This window comes from Castor canadensis, chromosome 19 (assembly GCF_047511655.1).
Source record: "Castor canadensis chromosome 19, mCasCan1.hap1v2, whole genome shotgun sequence".
NCBI lineage: Eukaryota > Metazoa > Chordata > Mammalia > Rodentia > Castoridae > Castor > Castor canadensis.
The window spans coordinates 25681408-25692158 of NC_133404.1; the positions used below are offsets into that span (position 1 = coordinate 25681408).

A 10751-nucleotide genomic window follows, 5' to 3' on the forward strand; every position below is an offset into this window, starting at 1 on the left:
GTTTGACAAGGAAATGAAGCAACTGGAATCCTCTTACCTGCTAACCGTAGTGTAAAAAATTTACAATCACCATTTCACACTCACTAGAATGACTAAATCATAAGGATTAACACTACAAATTTTTCAAGGTATCTGGAATTTTCTTATATTTTGATAGAGTATAAAAATCGTGCAGCCCAACTCTGGAGACTGTTGCAGGTTTTTATAAACAATCATCAACCCATGACCCAGCCTAGGCTTTTCCCCAAGATAAATGAAAACATATGTTAACAAAGACTTGCAAAAGAATTTTCAAAGCAGTCGTTTCTCATAATAGCAGCAAATTGTAAATATCTCAAATGTCAAAAGGTAATAGCTAAATAAATTGTGGAGTTTTAATTGAAATTGGATCATTTTCAGAATTTTAAAAAATTGCAAACTTCCAATACATGTGACATGTTTACATCTCAACAAATTATGCTGAACAAAAGAATCCAGACACAAAAACAGCAAATACTGTGCTGGTTCCGTTCTATGAAAAACGAGAACACGGGGAAAAAAAAGCCATGTTGATAGTGAGAGAAATCAAAGCATTTGCTTTTTAACATAGAAAAACTGTCTGGGAAAGGAAAATGAGGACTCTCTTTGATAATAAAAATACCGTTTATCTTGTTGGGAGGGTTGGTTGCTCAGTGGTAAAGCTCATTAAACAGAACACTTTAAATCAGGTCATTTCATTGTATGTTAATCTACCTAATTTTTTAAAAGAAGGCTTTAGCAGCCTGGGTTTAATGTTTAAGAATGATGGCTTTGGCAACAAACAGACTGGCTTATAAATCTGGATTCTGCTATCTATTGCCAAATCTTAAACAAGCTAATTCACCATCTGAGTCTAAATTCTTGACACGCAAAATGAGGCCAAACACCTATGGATTTTGTGAAGAATCAAAAAAATAGTGCATGCGAAGCTCTATCAAATAATAAATATTCAATAAATAGTACTTTTACAATTTTAATGAAGTCCCTGTAATTCTTCTTTCAGATTCCTTTTATGTCTATTATCTCTTGTGCTTGGTGTATTTTCCTGTTCAGTCTGCCTATTTGGAGAACACTCAAGAGTCTTTCACAGCTTTGGATTTTCTTTTTCTTTTCATTGCTACAATCAGCACGACAGCCCCGCACCACTCATGTTCTAAGCAGAAGCAAGCTCTCAGTTATTTGCGTCAACTATGACCAATATGGATTTTAAACAATGCAACAATAACACCTATTGCACTAAAAATGCCATGCTAATATCCCTATGTGATGAACAATAAAGTCTTGCATCAGATTTTTCTCCGTGGTTTTCTATAGAGCATATGACTAGGCATTAAGTGAATACTTAACAAGGCATTTCATAAATACGTGAATTTTAGAGTTTGTGAAAACAACTTTTTTTACTCACTTATAAGTATTGACGGCAAGTCCAACACCTGTGTAGACACGAAAGAGAGGTGGTTCTGGTGCTGATCTTACTGTTTCACTCAACAGTCCTTTACTGACCACTTCATATGAACTAGGATGCAAAAGTGAACAAAGCAACACCCTGACTAATCTCAGGTCAGCCATTTTCCTACATCCATGACTCTTTCCTTCCCCTGATTCTGTTTGATTATTTTTCACACTTCTATCACATACTGAAGTAAGTGACTGAAAGTCCTTTGAGAACAGACAGATGCCAAGATTCCCTTTTGTTTTGTACTTATTCCCCTTTTGTTTTCTACCAACCTTGAATTTTCGAGCTGCTTCATAAAAAAGCAAGGAAAAGAAATCTCGACAATACATGCTGAAAGGTGTTGAGGAGGAACACTATACACATAGGAGAGTGATATGGGATTCAGCAAGCTCGAAGATTTCACAAGAAGAGCAAGTGGGAAGACATTTTAGGACTCGTGGTCTAAATGTTCCTCCAATCTCAGGAGCATGCCGGACTTCACTGTTTCTAAAGTAACCAGTTTTCACAAAGTAGCTAGCTATATGTCTCTTGGCTCCTGGGGTGTATTTGATGTGTAAGGTAACTTATAAATAGCTAAATTGAGCTTAAGTGATGTAGGTCTGAAAGCATTGATTAATTAAAATGGACAAAGGAGGATAAACTCCATATATCCACCTTCACCAGCCCCGTCACCCCCAAATACTTAATCCCCAATTTTCTCTGCTAATTCAAGACTGTGATTCAGGAGTGACCAGGGTGCTAATTATGAGTCATTTTTCTTTCATTTCTAATTACATGTACATGGTTCTCTTTGTTTCCCTGAATTGTTCCTAATCCTTCCTTTATGGCTTGTTGGCATAAGCTGGGGGTTCTTTTCACAGAATTAAATTGTGGGAGTACTATTCAATTAAGTTCCATCAGTGGAGATACCCAAGTCCTACTGGCAGCCATTTGTTATGTGGGACGACCCACAGCATGGTGGACTAGTGTTCATACCTGTCAGATTTCTGGAAAACAAATAGTGGAACAACTTAATTGCTGATGAGTTTATACATTTGTATCAGTGTAGGAAAAACTATGCTTTAAGTGAGGGTAAAAATGTCATAGGTTGAAAAATGAGCTAACTCTCCTCAAACCATCCTCAACAACTGCGTGGCAGAGTTGACAATATGGGAACATAAGGGTTATGTGTTTAGAATTGGTGCTTCCCACGTGTTTCTGAACTCCTATGCCACAGTCAAGTCCTGAACGGATTTGGGCAACAAATCCAAGGAAGGAAATGAAGACCATGAAGCATGTTAGGACAAATTCTGTAGAAGCAGTTTTGTGTTCTTGGTAGCCATTTCTGAGTATACACAGGAGTGACATATCATCAGCCACTTGGCTTTGAAAAGAAGTTGCTAGAATAAAAATATCTCTTCAATGGCCAGAAAAATCACTCCCAAACTCCCCTTTCATTGTTCACAGCATAGTAAAATTGAGAGTGTATACTTGTCTTACTTTTGATCATAAATTGCCAAATTTGAGGAACATTGGCTAAGGGTAACTTAGGAGGAGTGGGGGTACAGCCTTCATCATCCTCTTCTGCCCTCTTGTGGCATCTATTTTGTCATTCTGGACTCTTGCCCCAGGCTGCCAATAGTTTATTCTAAAGGAAACATCTTCAATATTTATTACTTTGTATATTTCAAGAGACCTACCCTACTAAACTTAGATTGTCACTTCAATTTTGGCAGAAAGAAGTGTAGTATTATCCAGTGATTTTGAGGTGTTCTGCTTTATCTGTTAATAACTGTCTCATTTATGAGCTGATTCTTTTCCCATCAGTGTATTTCTCTAAACTTTTGCATTTTACCCTTCCTCTACTTTTCCTATACATCTATTTGTATCTATTTCTTTATCTATTTCTTTCTTTTCCTGTGCATTTCTTTGGTTTTCATTTTTTTTAAATGTCTTTCTCAAACATTCACTTCATCTCACCCATTCCATAGGGAGATTTTCCCATATTAAAAATGCTGTCTTTTACTGATTTCTGACACACATTAATGTCCAAGATTTCTTTCCATTCGTCTCTCTCTTCCTGTCTCTGAAACGCGAGGATTCTTCCAGACATGTGTCAGGATTTTTCACTCTGAGCACACTCCTTCACTCTCATTTACACTACCAGATCTGTTTTCATAAAGAATACCCAAACTGGGCTCCCAGCTCAGATGTCTGCTGAAACCGTTATATGAGAGTGCTCACAGGACATCTCTGCTTGCCAGCCCCGTGTCCCAGCCAATGTCCATTCATCTCTCTTCCCCTGTGCCTCCCACTGTGTCCCTGAGAGAATAAACTATCTCTGAAACTTCCCACTTCTGCAAGACAGAGACCGGAATGCTTCCCTGCACTTCTTTTATTCCTATATTAAATTATAATAGCTGTCTAGTGTAGCTCTCCAGTCTCTTTTACGTCAATGCTGCTTCATATCTGAGCTCAGACCACACCATCTCCCCCCCCTCGTTTGGACACGTTCCATGTTGCTAGTGGTCTGTGCCCACTTCATACTGCATCGCAGGGATTTTTCTAAGGCATAAATCTGTCCCTGTCACTCCCCTGTGAAAACTCATGCATGAAGAAGCTGACCAGGCTGCATGTGGGGACTGGACAGAGTGAGAAGGGATCTTGTGTCAGCCAGGACTTTGGTAGACGCCCCTCTGCACTATCCACTTGTGGTGGTCGGGGGCGGAGAAGGGGCGGGATTGAACCCCCTTCCCCCCTCCTTCTTACTGCGGAAAGCTGCAGAGCGAGCAGCACTCACTTCCTATTCAGCATTCAGCAGGGAGGGAGCTTCTGAACAGCCACGTAGGCATTCTCTTCTCTCTGGAGGAAAAGGCCCAGCAGCTGTCGGAGGAGAAGACGCACCAGCTGTCAGCCAAGGGACATGTCGCAGCTAAGTAAGAATCTGGGTGATTCCAGCCCTCCTGCGGAGGCCCCTAAGCCGCCTGTCTATAGCCGCCCTACGGTTCTAATGCGGGCCCCGCCCGCTTCCTCCCGGGCTCCTCCAGTCCCTTGGGATCCACCTCCAATGGACTTGCAGGCTCCCCTGGCTGCTTGGGAGGCACCTCAACCTGCCTGGGAGGCTCCGCAGGGCCAGCTGTCTGCCCCGGTGGCTCCGATGGCCCAACCTCCTGCCCTAGGGGCCCCAATGGTCCAGGGTCCCCCGCTGGGGGGTCCACTGGGCAAGCCTCCAACTCCCGGAGTCCTGATGGTCCATCCTCCCCCTCCGGGAGCCCCGATGGCCCAGCCTCCAACTCCTGGAGTCCTGATGGTGCATCCTTCTGCTCCTGGAGCCCCTATACCCCATCCTCCTCCTCCGGGGACCCCAATGACCCACCCTCCTCCTCCTGGGACCCCAATGACCCACCCTCCACCTCCTGGGACCCCGATGGCACATCCTCCACCTCCGGGGACCCCAATGGTACATCCTCCCCCTCCTGGGACCCCGATGGCGCATCCTCCGCCTCTGGGGACCCCGATGGCGCATCCTCCGCCTCCGGGGACCCCGATGGCACATCCTCCACCTCCTGGGACACCAATGGCACATCCTCCACCTCCGGGGACCCCAATGGCCCAGCCTCCAGCTCCAGGAGTCCTGATGGCCCAGCCGATGACACCAGGAGTCCTGATGGTCCAGCCTCCAGCTCCAGGAGCCCCGATAGCCCAGCCTCCACCCCCAGCAGGCTTGATGACCCAGCCTCCACCTTCAGGAACCCCGATGGCCAAGCCTCCAGGTCCGAGTGTCCTGATGATCCATCCTTCAGGTGCGAGAGCTCCGATTATCCAGCCTCCAGTATCAGGAGCACCGATGGCGCAGCCAGTGGCCCCCCCTTCCCAGCCTCTGGCTTCCTGGGCCCCACAGGGTCAACCTTTGATCCTGCAAATCCAGTCTCAGGTCATAAGGGCTCCTCCACAGGTTCCCCAGGGCCCACAAGCCCCCCAGGTGCAGCTGGCCACACCCCCAGGCTGGCAGGCCACCTCACCTGGCTGGCAGGCCCCACCACAAGGCTGGCAAGCCACACCTTTGACCTGGCAGACCACACAAGTCACCTGGCAGGCACCTGCGATAGCCTGGCAGGCACCACCACCTGTACGCCAGGGGCCCCCACCCATCCGCCCTGGCCCACCACCCATCCGCCCTGGCCCACCTCCAGTGCTGCGCCAGGCCCCACCTGTAATCCGCCAGGCACCACCACTGATCCGCCAGGCACCACCACCAATCCGGCCAGCCCCACAGGTCATACCCACCCAGCCACAGCTGTGGCATGCCCTGCCACCCCCACCTCCACTGCGGCAGGCCCCGCAGGCTCGGCTGCTGGCCCCGCAGGTGCAGGGGGCGCCGCAGGTGCCTACGCCACCACGAGCTACGCAGGTACCCGCGGCGCCACCCGCTGGCCCGCAGGTGCCCCAGCCAGTGCTGCCGGCCCCGCTGTCTATCCCAGTGCCGGCCCCGCAGGCTGCCCCGCAGGCTGCTCCACAGTCTGCCCCGCAGGCTGTGCATTGCCCATCCATCATCTGGCAGGCCCCCAAAGGCCAGGCCCCAGTGCCACATGAGTTGCCAACATCGATGGAGTATCAGGAGGTGCAGCAGGCCCAGGCAATGGCCTGGCAGGCACCCAAGGCACCCACTCATTTCTGGCAGCCCCTGCCTGCACAGGAGGCCCAGGGGCAGGCCCCTCCAATGGTCCAGCTGGAGCAGCAGCCCTTTCGGGGGGCTCCGGCCTCCCAAAAAGTCCTGCAAACTCAGCTACCCACCCAGCAGGCCCAGCCCACGGGCTCGCAGGCAGAAATGCCCTCATTGCAACTGCAGCCATCTTGGCAAGGGCCACCCCCTATCCTGCCGGCCCAGCCCGGGGCCCCCGTAGCGGCAACAAATTTTCCCAGAGGCTCTGCTAAATCACACATGACTCCATCAGGAGAATCAAGGGCCTCTTCTGTAGAGCACAGGGGCTCTTCTAAAGAACGTAGGACCTCTTCTAAGGAGAGAAGGGCCCCTTCAAAAGACCGTATGATCTTTGCTGCCACCTTCTGTGCTCCTAGGGCAGTGTCAGCTGCCAGAGCACAAGTGCCAACTGCCTGGAAAAACTTGCCTGCCACATCAGAGACCTTCACTGCCACCTCAAGGGTCTTTCCATCTACCTCCCACTTCCAGCCTGCCTCTTCTAATGCCTTTACAGGCCCATCTGCCACCTCAGAGAGCCCAAAGTCACTGCCATTTACTCTGCAGGATCCATATGCCTGCATAGAGGCCCTGCCTGCAGTTCCGTGGGTTCCACAGCCGGATGTGGATGCCTCCCAGGCATCCACAGCAGTGCCCACAATCCTGATGGCTACAGCAGCTGCCCCTCAGGCCACTGCCACTGTTCAAGAGGCCTCCAAGACAGTCGAGCCGCCACGTCGCTCTGGCAAAGCCACTCGGAAGAAGAAGCATCTGGAGCCTGAAGAGGACAACTGTGGCCATGGGATGGCCTCCCATGACTGGCAGGGCCAACGGCACTGGGAGAATCCCAGTGTAAGTGGCTGGGAGGCCCAAAGTTCTATCCAGGATCTGGGCAACTGGGAGCATCCAAACACTCCCCATAGCCTGAATGGCTGGGAGGGTCCTAGTATCTCCAGGATCCTTAGTGGCTGGGAAGGGCCCAGTACATCTTGGGCCCTGAGTGCCTGGGAGGGTCCAAGTACCTCAAGGGCCCTGGGTATGGGTGAAGGCTCAGATAGCCCTCAGCCCTTTATTATCTCTGAGATCCCAAGTCTCTCTCAGGGATGCAGTGCCACCCAGCAGCATCCCAAGGGGGAGAATCAGGCATCATCTCCTTTAGATGAGAGAGCAAATGCATTGGTGCAGTTTCTCTTGGTCAAGGACCAAGCCAAGGTACCCATTCCGCCCTCAGAGATGGTGAATGTTGTCATCCGAGAATATAAACATGAGTGCTTAGATATTATCAGCCGTGCCAACACTAAGCTAGAGTGTGGCTTTGGTTGTCAATTGAAGGAAATTGATACCAAAACCCACTCTTACATTATCATCCACACGCTGGGGCATCCTCAAGGTTGTTTTTTGGCATCCAATTTAGACAGACCCAAGTTTGGCCTCTTGATGGTGGTTTTGAGTCTTATCTTTATGAAGAGCAATTGTGTCAAGGAAAATCTGATCTTTAATTTTCTGTTCAGATTAGGGCTGGATGTCCGGGAGACAGAAGGTCTCTTTGGAAATACGAAGAAGCTCGTCACTGAAGTGCTTGTGAGGCACAAGTGCTTAGAGTGCAGGAGGATTCCTTGCACTGAGCCAGCGGAATTCGAGTTCCTCTGGGGGCCCTGTGCATTCCTCGAAACCAGCAAGATGCTTGTCCTGAGGTTTTTGGCCAAGCTTCATAAGAAAGATCCCCAGAGCTGGCCTTTCCACTACCTTGAGGCGCTGGCAGAATTTGATTCTGAGGACACGGACGAAGATGAGTCCGGTGACAACGATGATTCTGATGACCCCACCAGCATTTCCCCTCCCCACTAATGGGTGTTACAAAATGTGTCATTCCTGTGGGTCCCCGGCCAGAGGCCACTGACAGGGTTTGGGGGGACATTTTGTTTCTGGTGTTTTTGTTCCAGTTCTATGTGTGTGAGTTTGAATTTTTGATCTGACTTTTTATCTGCCAAAGCTTTGTACATTTTCATGTGGTGTTGATTTCAATTGGCTACTGTTCTCTTTGGTATTCTGGCATCTGTATTTTTAAGTGAGATCTGTGATTCCCTGTTTTGTGTTCTAATTGTTATGTTCTGGTATCAGAGTTGTGCTGGCTTTGTGAAATGAATTGGCAAGCTATCCATCTTATTCTGGTACAGTTTATGTAAAATCGTAATATGTTGTTCTTTGATTGTTATAATGATTCATCAGTAAAACTGGAGAAAAGTAAAGATCTATATCTATATCTAAATATAAATATAAATATACTTTCAGCATAACATGACAGTGCTTGTCTTTTTTCTAAATTTTACCCTAGATGATGAAAGCCAAGTTTTGCTACACACTCTGAACAGACACAAATGCCAAGATTACGATCACTGGTAGTGAAAACCACAGAGCTGACTGTGTGTTCCAAGGAGAATGCTCCATTCATCCTTATAATGATAACTTATCGCCATGGGTGGAGAAACGAGATTTCCTTTCAGCCAAGAGGAAAACTTCACAAGTTAGGGAGGCAGAATCAAGAGGGGTGGTATGCCTCCACTTAGTTAATCACAATCATCTTTCTATTTGAACATTGGTACTCCCATTTTATAGGTGAAGGTGTACAGCACAAGTGTGTTAATTAAATTGAACATGTTTGGGCAAGCCAGTAACAGAAAATTTCCTTTAGGGTATTTGGGACAGGAGAACCCTCTACCAGCAGGACCACAAATATCCAAGCTTGTTAGCCATGTGGAGAAACTGGCAAAAGGGACACTTGTCAGTCATATAGCAGCTTAAATTTGGGCTTTATCAGCACAGTGGGAATTGGAGGAAAACATGCTCCCTGCCCAATCTACAGGCCCATAACATGGAAAAGGAAAACTAAACTTCAAGGAACTAGGAACCCTATAAATTGCAGGTGGTGGTGGCTGAGTGACAATGGGACAATGAGACAGGGCTCCTTTGGGACATGGCGGATGTTCCTGGGAGGGAAGTGTTCATCCAATACACAAGCGCAGTCAACTAAAATGGCTGAAGTGGCTGGTTGTGGGCAGCTCTTGGGTGAGGGGCACTAGGGGAAGGAACTGGCCTGGATGTTTCAAGAGAGATATGAAGGTGGTACACATAACGGAACTTCTTCAAGATCACTGCTCTTCATGTAAAGAGGGCACATTCCCTCTGCTCTCACTCCTTCTCCTGCCTGAATCAAAAAACCCAATCTTATACCCCATTCTAGAGGTAAAATTGATGACCCAGTCCCAAATGAGGTGTGTGGTGACGGTGGAATTCGTCTGCCACCTAGTGACCGATTAGCTGTACTACAGGTGCTGCTGGAGCCACTGCCCCTCCCACAGTGCTTTACCTTGTACCCTGGATATCAGGGTGCAGCTGCTACTTCCTTCAGGACTTTTACCCATAATTTTATATATATCTGTGAAGAACCATACTTTCTTTTTTCTTAAATGGTGAAACCATTTTTCAAGTGCAATCCAAGCTTCCCTCAGTAATCACTGCCCTTGGCCCTACAGCCCTGTCACTTAGGAATTTAGATGGTTAGGAACAAAGCCCAGGCTTTCTGAGATGCTGGATCCTGCTCCTTGAACCTTCCTGGCTACAAGTGGTCTTCCAAAGTGCCCGTCTGGTCAAGTCTTCCCAAAACATGGAGATTCAGAGGGTCCTGGCCACTGACCACTATCAATCTTTAGTTATTTTGACGACAACAAATGCCCACTGAAGGTGACAGAAAAGTCCTAGCTTGGAACTCCATCCAAGGAAGTGCCGGGCGGCTGGAACAGTAGACTGGCACATGAGTCTAGGGTTTCTTGCTTTGTTTCTGTTTATTTGTGTATCATTTTCTCCCGTTTTCTCATGTTGGGGTTTAAACAAGGTGTCCTTTGTGGAGCAGAATTTGAAGACTAGCATGCTAGGATTTTAGTGCTATACTCCTTGTGTGACTGGCTCTACTCCATGGTAGAAGAGCTTACTTCCCATGTAAAATCCTCCACAACTCATACCTCATTTATCTTGTATCTGATATAAATCTAAAAGTTTTCTTTAAGTAATGCTAATGGCCAGAAATCTGAATTTTTATGAGATGCAAATGAAAATAATAACAAAATATTTTACTTTACGAGTGGAAAACGAAACTAGCCAAATATGCCACTGAAAAGTTTAACAGCTAATATAATGAAAGCAAAGAACAAGAATATGTGAAAATACAAGGTATAAAGGGGAAACAAATTCAAGCCCAATTATTTGGGAGTATTAAAATGTAAGTAAGTGTAATACAATGATTATTGGCACACAGTGGAGAAAAATGAAACCCCTATAAGAAAATGAGCAAAATGTATCAAGTAACAAAAATATAAACAGCAAATAATAGCTGAAACTGTTAAGATCTTCTTAATAATTAAAGAAAGAACTATTATATCAGTAATATAGTTTTCATTGATTAAATTGGCATAGAATAAAAAAAAATTACAGGGAACATCCCCAGGTGAATAATACTGTTAGGAGACCAGCACCCATATACACAAATGAGAAAGCAAAAGTTACAGTATGATTTGCCCTGAAATAAATTTCAGCTAACTGCAT

General features: G+C 46.7%; 1 protein-coding gene across 1 annotated transcript; it reads left to right on the forward strand.

Annotated features, from left to right (window-relative positions):
- Positions 1 to 4228: 4228 nt before the first annotated feature.
- On the forward strand, positions 4229 to 8454 carry Magel2 (MAGE family member L2). Its single transcript, XM_020180920.2, has one exon. It carries the CDS (start codon positions 4377 to 4379, stop codon positions 7998 to 8000), a length of 3624 nt encoding a protein of 1207 aa, XP_020036509.2. The 5' UTR covers positions 4229 to 4376; the 3' UTR covers positions 8001 to 8454.
- Positions 8455 to 10751: the final 2297 nt, after the last annotated feature.